Raw genomic sequence first — 17,786 nt, 5'->3', positions numbered from 1 at the left:
GTGGTTAAGTTCAGAAAGGAGGCGGCAGAATCACACCTGGGAGAAGGGTGATGAGGCCAAAGAGAGCCCCAAAGGGGAAGGACCAGCCCCGTTGGGGGAACGAGACTGGTTTAGGCCCATTGAGCGTGAGACGGCAAAGCTTGGCGGATACCAAGTCCAGAGCCTGGGAGAGAGGCAGGAGCTGGAAATACGTTTTCAGAGTCCTGAGTGGATTAGGAACCCTCGGGAAAGCAAGCAGGAGTGGAGGCTCAGCAAAGAGCTGGAAAAAAAAAAAAAAAAAACCAATGTTTAGTGAGAGTTGGGGGAGGAGGTCCAAGAAGGGCCCAAGAGGCAGGGGGAGAACCGAGAGAGAAGAGTGCTCCTGAGAGCGAGAGACAGTGGGCTGGTGACAGCACCAACTCCAGCAGAAGCCGCGGGCAGACCGTTCCCTGATGTGGGCAGACGGTGACACGTGAGCTGGCTGTGCTCCGGGCAGAAAGAAACTGCAAACACGCCTCTCTCATCTTTTAACTGTTTATTGTATAATATAAAACTACAAAAGTAAGACTGCTCATTTCCATGTACATTTAATCTGTCCAATTGTTTAGATTACAGCCCAAACCTACATGTGAATACAACCATCTGGGTTCCGATGTAACGTCTAGTAATATTGCATAGAAAAGGCACAGCTCTCAGGTCTGTGGGGGAAAGGTTACACCTCCTGTTTGACAAAAGCCTTCCTCAAAAACCATGCACCAAACATGTCACTATGTACATCTTTTCCAAATCTTGGTTGTTTGCTCGTATGGACCGACTTCCCTTCCAAACTTGTTATCCCCAAAAGACGTCCAAAATTTTTATTGGCTTTGTTTGCAAGAGCATTTGATCCTGGCTGATTTTCAAGAACCATTCAGACTCATTCTTAGAAGCCCTGAAAACAACTGTACATAAGCAGGACGCACACACCTCACTGCCATTGGCAGTTACTGGAAGTCAACCATTTCCAGCTGAAACAGGTTAAATACGCTCTTTTCAATTATTTTCAGAAAGCATATAAAGGTCCAATTTGTAACAGCAAGATTTTGAAATTAAGACAATTCATACAGAGAATAACAATCGCTGCACAAAGTAGAGTCTCTCTCTCTCTCTTATTATTATTATTTTTTTTGCACCTGTCATTTGAGAAGGCTGCCCTGCGGATTCATAATTCATTGTTTACCACAAAGGTGGTTAATAAATTTAAGCTTTAAAAATGATCCGTAAGTTGACACTTTGGCTCTTTGGAGTTTATTTATTTAAGAAATGTCCTTGATCGATCTCAGGGCAGCTGGGACACTCCAAGGGGCTATGGCAATAAACAGCACAACTGAGAAAGACACTCCGGTGGAGGCTCGTTCTCACCCTTTGGTGTGAGCGAGGGTGTCGGTGTGGATGCCCCTTCTTTCATAAAGAGAGAAAGTGCGGCTAAAAAAACTTTAAAAAATATCAACCCTTTGATGCTTGATTTTCTTAAAAATTTGGAGGTATTAAAACATTCCTCATCCATACCTTTTGCATATTTCAAATCGACCCATATTAGAGGAGAGAGTAAAAATGAATGTGGACTGTGCATACGATGAGAAGACCCAGGGGTCTGGCTCAGACCCCCTTTTAATACAGATTGACATTCCTACAGGAGAATAAATGCCTACATACATGCTGCACATGTTACGATCCAGATGTTGTTAGAGCTCCACAGTAAAATAAATATATTTACACAGAAAAAAAGGAATAAATAACTTATGAAAAAAATCACTTCAAATTCAAAGCTCTTATTATTCTGCTCTCATCTTGTCACTTCATTGCACATCACTGTCAATAATTGTCCTCTCCCAGCCCCACCCAGCATGTCTCTTCTGTCTCTCTCGTAAAGGCACCTCAAACTGCCTGCCTGACTCTGAATGCCACAGGATGTCCTTTAGAAACGGGAAGGCACTGCTGCCGGGTGGCATCTGGAAGCACGTCCCACACTCAAGCTGGGACTTGGAGATCACACACAGGCTCACGTTCTTCCCTGTCGGGACATCACTTTGTAAAAATAAGACACAAAGATAACTGGAACACTTGATGGTTTTGTTCTTTTGAAAAAGGGCCACTAATTCCCCACGTCTTCCTCATTAGACCTTGAATATCAAGAATTTACGGTGAGGGCGTCCAGAGAATTAAAAAGCATTTGAGTGCTGCTGTTGGGGGTTTTTGTTTTTGATCCTGAAGCCCAGCCTTACAAATGCGGGAGAGTCAGAGAACCACGTGTGGGCAACACTTCGCTGTGCTTATTTGAACTGCTGCCCAACATATGGGATTTGTTTAAACACACGATTTGCTAATCCAACCGAAGTACAGTTGTTCTAAGTTACTATCAATCAGTTTTTAACAATGGCAAATCAGCCGCCTTACCCTGTTATTGTCCGGAATAATCAACACTATTGTGCATGTACACGTATGTGTACGCGGGCGGCATGTGGAGAGTCTGCCAGGTCCTTGAGTTAGCAGAAGCATGGAGTCTGGGCGGACTTGTTCTCTACAGGAAAAGGAAGCCCTTCAAATGGACAGGCACCGTGACACTGGAAGCATCTACAACAGCCCTCACCTTAACTACATGGTCCCTGGTCCTATCAAAGGGAATGACACATCTGCAGTAGTAAGAGGTGTCCAGTGGAGGGTGCTTGCTGGAGAACAGTGCAGTTTGATCGGTTTCTCACTGCTCGTCTGAGTTGATAATTAGCCTTTAAAAACACATTCAAGTTGTGGGGGAGGGGCGGGGCGGGGGGAGTAAATCAGAACATAGAAAGATTTAATCATATCATACACGAATCTTTTGCTTAGATGAGCAGTTCCTTCATCAAAATGTATTTGCTTTGCCATGTGTATTATAAAAATAAAACTATCTATGGCTTGTTTAAAGTGCCATTTTATAAAGCTGTCTTTTTTAATTGGCCAGAAAGACTCAATTTTATCCATGGCAAGAAGTGAGCAGAACTGGTGACTGAATATTGACAAATGACCAACAACAAAGACAACAACAACAACACAAATCCCATAATTTAAAAATTCTTAAATAAATATAAAAGTTATTCCTAAAGAAGCCACCTGCATTTCAACAATATAGGTTGTAACCAGCTAAAGTACCATTGGAAGAAAGAAAAAACTGAAACGGAAAGGCCATTAACAATTTCGGCAACAAGCATGATACATTGCAAACGTTTTAAAATTAAATGTACACCGCTAGGAATAAAAAGCTAGTTCTCAAGTTCTCCTGGAAGAGAGAGGATGGCAATGGGGGAGGAGGGGAACATGCATAGAAAGTCCTATCTGTGTATTTGGGTAAAACAGCCTTGTAAAGTGTAGTTAAAGCAGTTGATTTAAGAAAGCAACCAGATCAGAGGCCGTGACATAATGGGACCAACTCCAGGTTCAGGAGCCATGCGTGTTACAAGAGTGCATCCTAGGCTGGGCCGAGGAGAGCTGGGCTCACTGTGGTGATCGTGAAGATGCCATTTTCAGCACTTAGCAACAGAGGGAAAGAAAGCTCTAAGGAAGGGAAGCAGGAAAGGACAACAGAGCGACATGATGGATGCCTTCTGGGGGAGAGTTCCTTCTTGACGAGCCCTAAGCGTCGCAACAGGGTTTAGTTCCATGAAGAGGTCAGTTGCTTTTCATAAAATTTTGTTCGTGTGTAAAATTTCAGGTCTTCATAAAAATTATGCCAAAAGGGGAAAGATCTGGGGTTTTGTTTAAAAAAATAAAAACAATTAAAAGCGCAGACTTGGCATAAATACAATGAGTACTTGGTAGCCTTCCCCTCCAGAGAGAGAGCTAAAGAGAACCATCACTTAAACCCCGAGCTCCATGGCCACCTCCCGCCAACTGCTTAATGCAAGTCTGATGAGCAGACGTGGCTCTGGCTTTGGAAGTCACAGTGCTGGCGGGTGTTCATGCCAGGGGGGTCGGTGCTTGTGAAATTTGGGTGTGATATCTCCTGGCCCTTCTTAAAGCGCTGCGTGTGTGTGCGTGTGCGTGCGTGTGTGTGTGTTTGTGTGTGCGCGCGCGCGCACGCATCTGGGGACATCAACTGCGGATTGATTTGATCCAATTTTCTCTTTGCACCAAACACATATAAAACATTACAACTCTATAAAAGTACAAGTGCAACTTGTACATCTGAAGTTTGCAGGAACTATGTGAGCAAATCCTATCAAAATAGCTATCTCATATGTATAAACAGCATTTGTTTTTAGAAAAACAATATCATAAACTGCGGAATCTGTACAAAAATATAAAATAAATTTGGGCAGCAGTTTCTAAACAGCCATGTAAATGCAACACTTACGAGGAGTAGTTAATGCCTCTAAAAAGGCTGAATTGCCAAGTCAACCTATACAGGGCGAAAATGCCGGAAAAGGTACTGAGATTATCTAAATAATATATATATATATTTTCTTCTTTTACTTCTTGCAATAAAACTTATAGAAAAAATAGACAAATATGCACATGCAATTTACAGCTTTTCCAACTTATTCCTTGTGCTTCACTTGAACTGTTTATTTTTGTCATTCCACATAGCGACATTGTCTTCAAATGTATTCTTTCCTATTCCCGGGTACTAGGTCTCTGAGGAACCACTCAAAAAAGCATATTAAAAGTGGTCATACTTGGATGAAGGCACTCCAACTCTGCTCAAAGCAAAAACTAGTGTGATCCTTTTGTAGAATGTTCTTTTTCTCAGAAAAAGGCAAGCAAGGGTACATGCACAGTGCGGAGAGCTGTCGGGGTGCAGGGTGCAGGCGACAGGCCCCGGGGCTCAGGACCCGACCAGCACCTCCATGATGTGGTCCAGCTCCGTGAGGTCCATCTTGAAAGGCTGGCTCGGGGCGACGGGCTGACTGCTGTAGGGGGCCAGCGTCTTGAGGAGGTCGTCGGCCGACACGGGGGACATTTTTGAGGATGTCCCCGATGCGGACGTGCAGGGGTCAAAGTCGTACATGGACGTGTCAATGTCGGCAAACAGGATGTCGTCCAGGGTCAAGTCTGTCAGGAAGCCCGTGGACGTGGTGATCTCAAAGTTGCCGGGCAGGGAGTCCATCAGTTTCGGGTCGTCGGGCCGGCCGTCCTGGATCCCCTCGGGTCTCTGCGCGCCGGGCCCGCCGGAGTCCCCTTTCGGGTCGTCGGTGGTGGCCTCCGCGGCCTCCGTGGAGGTAGATGTAGGACAGAGCTCCTCAATCTCGTCCAGGGCGGAGGAGAAGCTGTCCTTTTCCGGCGGGAGGGCAGGAGGTGTGAGTCTGGCGGGGGCCGCAGGCTGCGCAGCCGGGGAAGTGCAAAACGTGTCCTGGTCGTCCTCGAGCAGTGAGGCGGGGGTGAGGCAGGCCTCCAGGGGCGCAGCGCCGCCCAGCTCGCAGGGCGCGGGCGCGGGGTGGCTGAAGGCTGACGGCGCCTCCCGGTAGCTGGAGCCTAGCGGGTCGGCGGGCGGCGAAGAGGCGGGGAACGCGGGCCTCAGGCTGCCCTCCTGCTTCAGCTCCTCCTGGATCCGCCTCAACATGTTGTTGATGAGCACGGTCTTTTGCAAGCTGGGCTCTGTGAGGGGCCTGTGGTTGTAGAGTTTCATAAGGGAAATGTTGAAGATAGTCTGGCGCTGTAAGGTGTAAGACACCTTGGACGGACCGTCGGAGGGGGACACGATTTTGCCTTCCAGCCCATCTTCATGCTCGTCAAACTTCCGTTTTCCTCCTTTCCCCAACATATATCTGCCAAGGAGAAAGGAAGGAGATGGAATCAATCCCACAAAAAAGAATTTCCACCGTAAAAAAAAGACGTGGATTCAGAGGTCAGGACTTGGACTTGAGTTCCCTGCCCAGGGTTGGTTACAACAGAGGAATTCATTGGGAAATCTACCTTTGTGTGCCGGTGGAGCAATTTTTATCACTGGGTAGTCTGTTGAATGTATTTCTTGAGAAATGTGTACAACACAGACAAGTTAAACGTTACCATGGAAACCGTGATTTTGACTTTGTGCTCGTGGGCTTGCGTTCGCATGCCTATGGCGTTACCATGCAGGTTCAACTTCCCTCCCCCAAAGAGATCTATTTTTAAAGCCCAAGAAAACGCTGACAATGCTGTGACCTAAACAGGTAAAGGTATCATAGATTACAGCTTGAACACACCTAGAACGGTGAAAAGAACCCAGTTGGAGAAAAGAGAATGAGTACAATTTTGGTAGAACTGCGTGTGCTTTCAAAACGCCGTTTCCTTCCTCATCACACATAGAGCCTTTCTGCCTGTTTGGTGACATGTGGCGAAGTGCTTGGACTGTGTTAAATGACCACAGTGATTGAGCTGCCGCTGCTTTTCTGTCTAGAATCAAGTGGAGGAAGGTGGATTGCCCAGCCCAAGTTTTCCCGTGGCTCAATTTCATCGCATGCAGCCATGCCTGAGTGCAACTGGACTAATTTAAAAGAAATTTGCTCTGATTATAAGCATTGCTGTTTGGGTACTCGACACATTTCTTAAAACAATACCTACTGTGATTCCAGCAGGGATTTCAAAGAAACAATGACCTCCTATCTCAGACCTTGAGCACTGGGGAATGGGTTGGATTTTAACTCCTGCCTACCTCGCCTGACACGCACAGCCTCGGATGTCTCCTTGTGTGCTCTGGCCTGAGTGAAGACACCCTCAGCTGTCTGTGCCTTCAGGAGAGTGGTTCTTCATCTCAGAACTTCTACCAACTAAACAGCAATCACAAGTCCACCAGCCTTTGACTCAGAGACCTCACTTTCCAACCAATGAATCAAGAAAGCTGTCCCTACGCCGTTGTTCAGACCAGCAAACATGCTTCTAGTCAAGCCAGGCTATCCCCTCTACACCACTTACCCACAGGCACGTGTTAATGCTCTCCTCAAGGCCACTCACTCTTTCCGATATCGTCACATAAAACAAAGTGCTTTGCAGTTATCCAGTTTTTCTCCTAAAGGTGACTTGCCTTTTACTGAATGGCCTCCTTCAATCCTTTAACTCATCCCGCATCTACACTGTCTTGGGCACTCTGCCAGAAAGTGGGTAGTCCTGCACAGGAATAAAGCCTGGTCTTCAAGGGGCTGAACATCTTCGCAGACACCTCATTATCATTTTCGATTAGGAGTCTCATCCTAAAGGAATAAGGCTAACCATAATAAAACTTCCCAGAACTTCCCCCCAAGGCTTTGTAAAAAGAAGGCCACGCTGCCCCTCCAGGCAGACAGACATGCAGGTGGACACAGAGCCTGTTGCACAAGTCCCACTCAGGGTGATTGCCTTCATGTGCCTCAGTCTCCAGGAAAGAAGGACGAAGACAGCTGCAAGCCATCAAGTCAGAATCAGCTTGAGAATTTGTTAACACTCATAAAGAATGTGAAGTTGCTTGCAGGAAACACTTGCCCTCACTTTGTAAACATTAAGAAAATAGCTGTCTATCACTAGGACCAAAGACCAGTCCCATAATTAACTGTTCTCTGAGGCAAGGAAGGTAAGATAGTAACAACTCCCTTATCTAATGCTTGACACGACAGAAACATTTCCTACTGTTCAGTGCTAAAAGCCTCATTTGTATATACACTTTGCACAGAACATTTCCTATCTAAAGTATCTGTTCCCATTTAAACTTGAGTGTGAATCAGAGAGGAGGTGACTTCATTTCACATTACAAAACACTTTCTACTTTATGCATTAGAAGTATTACCAGACAACTGTGTTTTGAAACAGATAACTGTATTCACATATATGCCATTTGTATGTGTTTACAATTTAAGCATTTAATGTCACTTCTTGAAAAACTCCATTTTTACCAAAGAACTCACCAAATGCATTTAATTATCATATAAAGCTGTTATATAATCTACATTATATGCTATAATTTGAATGTACTCAAAACATCCAAATGTGTGCCAGAGTACACAAGTGCACACGCACACACAACTCTAAAACAGTGTTTCTCAAAGTGTGGTCCATAGATGGAACCAGTCTGTAAACTGTTACTAGTTCATGATGAGGTAAGTAGAGATACTGTATTGCTTAGAAACTTTTATAGCAGATTTACAGAGCAATTATATCTCTGTAAATACAATTTTTAAAACGAGGCTTTAATTTTTACATCTTTGTACTCATTTCATTTTTCTAGTAATTATTTTTATCATGTTTTACTAAAGTATCAGTCTATAAAGGAGGAAAACACAAACAAGATGGTCCTTCATCACAAAAAGTTTGAGAAGCACTGTCTCAAAATGTAAACCAAATACACACCTCAAAACAAATGAGTAAGCTCATCCCCACTTTAAATTTTTACTGGTTTTCTGGAGAAGTAACACTTAGAAAAGACAACATAGACAATTTTCCTTTCTTTTCGTCATTCATGCAGAGCTGTCTTTTAAAGACTTGTTGCCAGGAAAAAACAACACGGCTTTTTCAATAACTCATACTTCTCTAGAAATAATCACCTAGCACAAAGTACTTAAATATTTAAAAAGCACGTGGTACTATAGGCATTTAGCAGAATTCCCATTGCTGAGGGAGATCTATTGAGATACTTTTCAGAGAGATTTCAACATGAGAAGCGCCTAGTTTCCAATTAGAATGATCTAGCTTGTCATAGCTGTGTGATAATCTTAATGATTTAGGGAAAGCCTGGTAAGACATTCGTAATGCTCTCTGGAAGGGGACAGAGGAGGACCCGTGTAAGCAAAATCTGTGAGCGCGAATAGGCAAGACGAATCGAATCTTGGATGCTTCTCAAATGTGTAAATAAGGACTCATGATAGAGTATGGCTCAAAGCAGGTTTGCCTTCATTTTTCTATTTCATTTTATGAGGCAACACTGCTCTACACACCCAGTAAGATTGCAAAATGCACACAATCCTGACTTGTAATCTGAAGTCTATCTACATTTTTACAGAAAGGAGTGAAAAACAACATAGTAAAAATCTAATCCACATTCCTACTTAGAAAGTTAATGTTAAAAAATTTTTTAAATTTAAAATTTGTAAAAAATTAAAGTTTTCCCAAAGTTTGCTTAACACACTGTTGAGAGTCCCGTCTGCCCACGTTCAGAAGAGGCCTCCAGCTCCTGGAAGTGAGAAGGACCCTCACTCGGTGCTGTGCGAACGCCACACCTTGGAGCAGACACAATTCAAAGAAAAGACAAGCTTCGCCTGAACCAGGCTGCCTGAAGCCTTTTCCTTGGGCGCGCTAAGACAACAGCAATAGCTCTTCAGGCCATTGGAGAGGCAGGTGATGTTTTAAAAGGCCTCACTTGGCTGCAGCCTGAGGATGGAGCAGTGGCTGGAGCTCATTAGGGGCTTCAAGCTAACAAAAGGGAAGGGGGTGTCTGCTGTTCCTGCCCGAGAGGCCCCTTGGCAGTGGACCTGGACACCAGGGTGGTAGCCTGTAGTTCACCAAAGGGGGCCTGTAATAAGTCGGTTTCCAGGCCACCCCGAGGCTTGGTGCCCCACTTTGCCTCCTCCCTTGGCTTGAGAAGACCCAGGCCCCAAAGCTCATGTCTTCTACCCAGTCTTTCAGTCAAAGGCCCAGAAGGGGCCCTGAGCTTCAGGGCTGGTTAGAGATCCCCACGTGGGGGAGTGAGGTGGGCGCTCCCTCCCTTTCCTGCCCACCCAGAGGGGCCTAAAACTAACCACAGCCACTCTTTTATTGAATATTCAATGGCTCTTAATATAAGGTTCCAGATAAAACACCCTCCCTCCCCAATAAGCTTGCTAGAAAGAAACTCCTAGCATTCTGGTTTGCTTAACGTAAATTTTGGCAAGTAGTAACTGCAGCAATCGAAGTGTTGAAAATAGAGACCCAAACTCAAGGGTAGCAATACAAATGAACACTTTTCTGCCGGAGTTTTCCAGGAAGTTTAATAGTGAATAAAACTCTCCAGATACTAAACCTGGCTTTCAGTTCTGCCGCTTTCATTAGGAAGGACCCTGCCCTCAAAAGCTACACTCCGCTTGGGCAGATAATCAAAAGTAACATGTCACTGGGAGATTCCTCAGCAGAGAAAGAACCAGAGAAACAGGAGAAGATATTACCTATTTGGGAGTTTGCAATTCCAGATTCTGAATGACTCCCATAGCAAGGAGTCTGAGAGATTAGTACAGACTGAGGTGACCAGGGGACTTCTGGGGATAGCATTTGAGGTTTCTGTTTAAGGCAGGATTGTCTCTCAATGTCGGTTTCCCACCCCAGACGGTAAGCCCTCTGAGGGTTTCAGACTGTTCCGTTCGTCTGTGTCCTCAGGTTAGGGCAGTCCCTGATACACAGAGGATGCTCCAGAAATAGTCACTGGATGAAAAGTTAATGGAAAGAATGAGAAAAGACACTGAGGGAGAGCCAGAGAAGGACTGTAAAACAAAGACAGAGATGCGTGTCTTTGGCTCTGACTGTAAACTTGGCATGGGAGGGAGGGTATGACAAAGGGGAAGGTTGAACGAATCTCAGAGGGCACAGCTGTACAGGGCAGGCCCTGGGTAAGGCGATTTGTCAGTACCCGAGGCACAGCAGGTGGGCAGGGATGCCTCTCTCGATCTTTAGTTCTCAAACTTGGGTGAGCATCAGACTCACCGAGGGGGCTAGTTAACACAGAATGCTACCCACCCCCAAACACACACACACTATCCCAGATTCTCATTCAGTCCGTCTGGTGTGGAGGCCCAAGATGTGCATTTCCATCAAGTTTCCAGGTGATGCTGGTCTGCGGACCTCTTTTTGAGAACCATGACTTCTTTTTTTCCCTATCCAGCTATTTCATATGTAAGCCTGAAAATATCTTTACTCACTTAAACTTGAGTCTAAAGGGCTTCCCTACTTGTGCCTAAGCAGGTAAGGAAAAAAAGAATGAGCAGCGTTTTGGTGATGGCAACTGACATTAAAAAAGAAAGACTACATGCAGAATTAAGATGTCTTCAGCTCAATTTTAATGATAAAGCTCAGCTTCTCAGACTGATATATCAGATCCCACCTGCTCACTGGGGCCTAGATTCTTCTTGCTGTGATCACAGAGTGAATGGCAGTGAGGCCTTATGCCCAATGTCCAAAGAGAAACTGGAATTGTACCTATGTGTTAAAAGGGAGAATTTCGTAGCTTTTATATTTTTTAAGGCATTGTGGGGAAAAAAATGCAAACATTAAAAAAAAACCACAAGCAATCAAAAATGTTCTTTTAAACTCAATGTTTTTCAATTGTTTAAAAGCTATGCCTTGGAAAAAAATTTTAAATCACTCTCCTTTAATGTTATCTGAACTGTCAAAATAAATGTTATGATTTTTAAATTAAGAATATTAAATCTACTTTTGCAAACCACCACTTCTGTCATCCCCACTAACAACAACAAAAATCTACTGCTTTAACCTGCAGCCCTCTGTGGCCACTAGTGCTTCCTAGAGGCCCAGGGCCTGGTGGCCGCTGACTGACAGGTGCACGGAGGGGGCTGTGTGGCCCCTGCGGGCAGCATTACTGCTCGGCCTTGTGAGAGGCCCAAACTGGGAACCCTCCTCTGCGCACCACTAGGGCTGTCTTTCTGACTCGCTGCGGGTCAGAAGAAGATGCAAAAGACTGTATTATGCTTTAACTCAATTCATCCCCCCAAACAGTGATCACCCCAGATAGAAGGAAAACCCTCCACCTCGTCCAACTCAGTATCCAAGGGAATTAATGCTACAAAAGGCATTTGAAAGAAGGTCAAAATTGATAGCTTAGTTCCAGTTTCTGAAGGGAGGAAATGATTGGGGAAGGTATGACTGACCACATGATCAAAGAGACAGCTGAGAGCGGAGGCAAGTGGCCGGGGAGGGAGTGGAAATGGCTCCCAGCTCAGCTCATCCGACCAGGCGGAGGGATGCTGGTCCACACACACAGAGGTGGGGCAGACAGGGGAGATCCCCAAAGACATTACTCCAAAACACCTCAAGGCCCGATGGTTTGTACTTTGTGTACATTTTCAAAAGCTTGTTCCAATTTCCTTTTGTAGTAGTAAGTGACAACTAGAAATCCAGGGCTTTCGAGTATAGCAGGCTTCACGATTAAGTGACATATTGTCTCAACGGTCAGTTAACGAGGCAGAACTCAGCCCTGGTGTCTGCTGTCGGGGAAGGGTAGTTACTAGTGGGGCCCTCGGCTCCCAGAGAACTGGTCTCCTTCTACGTCCTCACCAGGGTGAAGGCCCTGGTGCCTGCTTTGGGATGAGTCACTGGTCTGCACACTTACGCCTGCGTCACTAAGTTAACATCTCTCAAGTGAAAGGCTCCTAATCCAGAGGGTCTCCAATCTCTTCAACTACACCACCCTGTGTGGCCACTGGTGTGCTTGCTTATTGGTTGCTGAGGAGTCCAGCAGTGCCCACGCTGACACTAAAAATCATAAAAACAAGGCATTTATGGTAATGCCAATGATTCAGAATGATTTTTCCTCATGGATCTAGCCAGTTTGAAGAAAAAAGAAGCTAAGACAAGACATGTGACGAGTGTCTTCAAACAGGCTAGCAGAGGTTATTTCCTCACTCTGACATCCTGAGCCACCAAACCCAGTCCTGTAAGTGGAAACACATTCTTTCAGTTTCTTGTGGGGGCAGTAGAAGAAGAAAGGAGTACCCCTGGCAAAACTACGGAGTGTGTGACAGTCTTCCAAGAGCAGAAGAGAGGCTGGCCAGAAATGCTGGTGAAACAACTTCTGCAACAGAATATTCTCATCTCTATCCTCCTCACCCCATACCATACACCTGCCTTACAATGCGCTCTGGATCCTGTTTCTGAGGTGGTCCAAATGGAGAGCCTCTGCTCCTAACCAGGACACACACCTCCCACCAGCTGTGGGCGAACTCTGGGAAAAGGCCCTTCTGTCACAGTCACACAGCAGCTCCCAGGAAGGAAGGAGAGACCCATCCCCCTTCTACGGGGCGGGGTGGGGGGGGAGCCAGGTTTGCTTAGACAACTTTCCACACTGTTAAAATATTACACCTTAAAAAACACCCAGGACTCAGAAATCTGATAACACCTATGCTTTTAACACTCCTCCTCCCCCAAGTAACAACAGAACCCACCAGGAGAACAGAAAGGCCACCCTGAAGGGACATCTAGGCGGTGGTGCTGGCAGATCAGGGAGAGAGCTGACAGGAAGGGGTGGATCAGCCTGCAAGGATCTCCCGGTGGGGTGTGCGATGCGCTGTGGCCAGTACAGTTCCCCCAAAACCGGGGTGGTGAGCCTCCAGGAGGCGCTGTGGGTCAGCACTCCTGCAGACCCCAAAGTGATTGCCTCTGGCCTAAGGGAATGGCAACACGGGCAAAATTCCAATGGGGAGGGCTTCCCTGGTGGCGCAGTGGTTGAGAATCCACCTGCCAATGCAGGGAACACGGGTTCAAGCCCTGGTCCGGGAAGATCCCACATGCCGCAGAGCAACTAAGCCCGTGGGCCACAAGTACTGAAGCCCGCGCGCCTAGAGCCCGTGCTCTGCAACAAGAGAAGCCACCGCAATGAGAAACCCGCGCACCGCAACCAAGAGTAGCTTCCACTCGCCGCAACGAAGACCCAACACAGCCAAAGATAAATAAAATAAAATAAACAAACAAAAAACTTCCAACAGGGAGAAAGCCTCTGCGTGTTTACAGACAGGGTGAGGACTCCCAGAAGACAAGGGAGGGTTAGTAACTGAACACCTAAAGCTGCCCGGATCGGGAGGCTTTTTTTTTTTTTTTTTTTTTTTTTTTTTTTAAAACCCAAGCTCATCCAGGATGAGGTCCCTGCAGTAACATCCATGCTAATTGGTAAGTAAGACAAAGCCTTCCCTAACAAATCAGCAATGTAATTATGAAGCCAGTCACTAGATCAAGCCAGTTAGGCGCGCTCGGCTCGGCTCCGAAGCTGTAACCCGACACCACTGTTTGCCGCGGCGCCTCCACGGGCTCTCCGGGCGGCGCGGGGGACTCGGGCTCGGCCGCAGGCACTGCACGGCCGCGTAGCCGCGATCAGGCTCTGCACTTGGACCCGGACCGCCGCGAACAATCCTCCTTGCTTTCTTGACAGCGTCTTAAAGCCTGGGAGACAGACAGAAATTAAGCCAGGATGGCAACCTCGAAGTCAATTAAAACAACTTTTACGGTTTGGGGATGTCTTCCTCAAGTCTACATTTTAAGAAACTCTAGCTTTCCCTCTCAGGATTTTTACACACTTCTGTTAAATTGAAGACGGTATCTGACGCTGCTGGTTTGTCAAACATCATATTTTCTCTTGGAAACAGAAAAGGACGTTTAAAAATGTTGACAACTAACTTCATTTAGTAGGCAAATTCTGGGAGAGAGTGTTTCAAGTGAATATTTCTTTGGAATAAATTACGGCCTTGTTAATAAACATCTGGAAAGAAACATGGGCTTTTTAGAATGTAACTGTTAAGTACTAGAAAATGTTTCTAATATCCTGTCTTACTGGTTTCTCCGCCAGCTGGGAATTTTAGGTTTTAAATCTAACTCTTAGGAAGCTAGGGACACCAGTCACCTCTTCCAAAGATACTGAGAATGCCAACAATTCTCTTATTTTACCTAACAATTCTGGCTAAAAGCACTGCACACCTAAAGTAAAAGACTGAGCCGAATTATACAGTTTCTAAACTTAAGTGTAACAAAAACATAACATGATACGATGCCTGGAATTTGCTTTAAAATGTTCTAGAAGAAAACGGCTGTGAAGATGAAACAAAATTGACAAAATGTTGATAACTGTTGAAGCTGGGTGATAAGCACAAGGGATGCATTGTACTCTTCTCTTTACTTTTGAGTGTGTTGGGAATTTTCCATAAGAAAAAGGTAAAACACACACACACACACACCCCAATACATATTTTTAAAATTCTACAAATTAAAAAATCAAATAAGCACAATAAACTATTTACACCCTTAGCGAGAACTATTACATTAATTTGATAGGTTATTTTACATAGAAGAAAGCTATAAATGCTCTATGTAAACAAGCACGCCCAGTACAAGTGGAGACTCCTCTTAAGCTTTGAAAGAGCATATCACATCTAACCACGAGGGGGCGCAGCAGAGCAACAGGCACTCCTGAAGTCTGGTTATTCACTGCAATTTCTAACTAGAGATCTCTCAAAGTATACACATTTCCAAGATTGTTCCCAAATTCAGGTCTCCATAGCCAAGAGCCCTGCAAAGACCAAACTAAATTATTTTATGCTATGGTTCAAAATCTGGAAATACTACATGTAAAAAAGGTTGTTGTCTGTATATAATACTGATGTTTCAAAAACCATGGTTAAAAAATCCATGGAGGACTCCTGAAGTGCGAACAAACACACAACAACAAACATACAACCCGAGTGATAAGATGTGGACTGGGAGAAGCCAGCAGTTCAGAATTTCCAGTGGGGGCATCCTAAGGTGATCTCCCAACCACACACTGAGTCTCAAGGTTAGCAGTAGGAATTTTACTAGGATAGAAAAGCCTTCAATAATCCTATTGCTTCTTAATAACAGGAAATTACCTCCACACTGAACAGAAATGGCTTCAGGCAGTTATTTGGGAAAACTTCATAAAGAATATTGGGGAGGAGCCGTTTAATCGTAAAATGTAACTCAGGTAACCTTAAAGAGATAATGAAGCAAGTTGATTGTATAACTTGCTGTTATTCTTCCTATTCAAATTACAAGCTGAAGTTCTATGATATTGTATGTTCAATAACAGTGTTCATAAGGCACGAACTATTACCACCAATCCTTCCATATGAAACTTGGCAAACATGAACTATTATAATGTTATTTTTATAAATAATATATTATTGTAGTCATTAAAATTATGATGCTAGTCCACACTAATTTGGTGTCAGGAACACATCTTTAGCATGCTGAATCTAAAGCCTCATTATCATTAAGGGAAGGAATTCTTAGATTTTAATTTCTTTCCCTTAAGATTATGTGCCAGTAAAGGCTAGCCAGCCTCACTCTACCCCCATTCCCATGCATAATGAAAATATTTTTTTCTCCAGTACTTGTAATTGCCTGGATGGGATTCTGGTGTCAATCCTCCTGTACCATCTTTTCCCCAAAGATACCTTGTTTTTCCTCTCACACTAGAGACCTTTAATAAACAAGGTCGGGGGAAAAAGCTTAGGGTAGAAACCAAATGCTTTGCCAAAAGTATGTGGCAGTGTTCTGTTTTTTTGTTGTTGTTGTTTTAAAGAGCGCTTTCAGATACATAAAACAGTCATACTAAAACAGGTAAATATAATTTTCTAGAACAAATCTGTCAAAAATAAAATTGCATCTTAATTAAAACAAAAGATTACCATCTAGGTTTTGTTAGCCAACTAACTTGCCACTGAATAAAACTAACAAAAACTACGTATGCTACATTAGGAAGTGTTTTTATGAAAGTGTTTCTTACAGGTTATTATTAGTTTTTAATCTTTGTTTTCAAATTGGGAATGCTTTATTACTGTGAAAAATCACTTAAAAGAAGACATGCTTTATATTCCTCACAAATACAGAACATATTTCATCTTTTAACTTTCACATGCAATCTAAAGAGGAAAACCAGATATTCTTTATTTACTTATTTACTCACTGAGTAAATCTAAACACCCTACTGTATGGTCTAAATCCGGATTCCTTAAAAGAAAACTATCACATTTTTACAATATGACATATGGGTATAAAAATTTAAGGTACATGATAAAAGACATATACTTAAGAGATGCATAAAGGGGAGGAGATAACTATTCTACTATGTAAATATCTGTTTCATATAAGCAACATACATATTCAGAATGTTTACTTTAGTTAATTCTAAGAACTAGGCAGGCTCCTGATAAGGTTTTACAAAGACAATTTAAACTTTAAATCATATACTTGAATAATTCACAAAGTAGAAAAAGGAAATGAGGATACAAACTATGCTGGAGGGCAGTGAACGATACTTAGTAAAGATGGCAGCCATTCATTTTTAAAAATAATTATTTGGGGGCTATTTTGAGATAAAAGGTATTTCTTCCCAAGGACTTCTGGGTATTGATAAATAAAGTCATTTAGTCAAACACAATAAAATTAATCAGAGCACCACAATGAATGTAATAAATATTTATTTTCTAAGGAAACTACCTGTCAGAACTTCAACTTCTATGATCTTCAAGGACCTTTAAGGAGACCTGCCTCCAACCCACCCCACTGACACCCCTGAACATCCTGCCTATATTTAGGGGCTTCAGAAGCAAGAAGGCAGGTGCCACTTGAGGAATCCATGCTTTGAATTTGTTAACCAACTACTGTTAGACAGCTAACAACAAACACCAGGTAAAATCTATTTTATTTTATATTTCCAGCCATAATAAAAATATTTTAAAAAGCAGTCTGGGGCTTCCCTGGTGGCGCAGTGGTTGAGAATCCGCCTGCCGATGCAGGGGTCACGGGTTTGTGCCCCGGTCCGGGAAGATCCCACATGCCGCGGAGCAACTAAGCCCGTGAGCCATGGCCGCTGAGCCTGCGCGTCCGGAGCCTGTGCTCCGCAACGGGAGAGGCCACAGCAGTGAGAGGCCCGCATACAAAAAAAAAAAAAAAAAAAAAAGCAGTCTGTTTAAAAAACTGTTCAGAAAAGACCATCACCAGGTTTGTGACAAGCACGGAGGCAGTGCAAAAATTTCTTCATCAGCTACAGACCACGCACGGTGCTCAAATTCCTCTGCCAGATGGGTTTCCTATGACAGCAGAGAAGACAGAGAGGTACACACGTACATGGAGATTCCCTC

General features: G+C 44.1%; 1 protein-coding gene across 2 annotated transcripts in view; it reads right to left on the bottom strand.

Moving 5' to 3' along the window:
- Nucleotides 1-499: 499 nt before the first annotated feature.
- Nucleotides 500-17,786, bottom strand: part of SERTAD2 (SERTA domain containing 2) — a 115,806-nt gene continuing 98,519 nt past the window's right edge. For both annotated transcript variants that reach the window (XM_059078770.2, XM_059078769.2), the window contains exon 2: nt 500-5,759. In XM_059078770.2, the coding sequence (XP_058934753.1) occupies nt 4,820-5,755 (936 nt within the window). In that variant the 5' untranslated portion in view covers nt 5,756-5,759 and the 3' untranslated portion in view covers nt 500-4,819. The remainder of the gene's footprint in view (nt 5,760-17,786) is intronic.

The sequence above is a fragment of the Kogia breviceps genome, chromosome 11 (genome assembly GCF_026419965.1).
Source record: "Kogia breviceps isolate mKogBre1 chromosome 11, mKogBre1 haplotype 1, whole genome shotgun sequence".
In the NCBI taxonomy this organism is placed as follows: domain Eukaryota; kingdom Metazoa; phylum Chordata; class Mammalia; order Artiodactyla; family Physeteridae; genus Kogia; species Kogia breviceps.
This window is presented reverse-complemented; position numbering and strand designations above follow the sequence as displayed.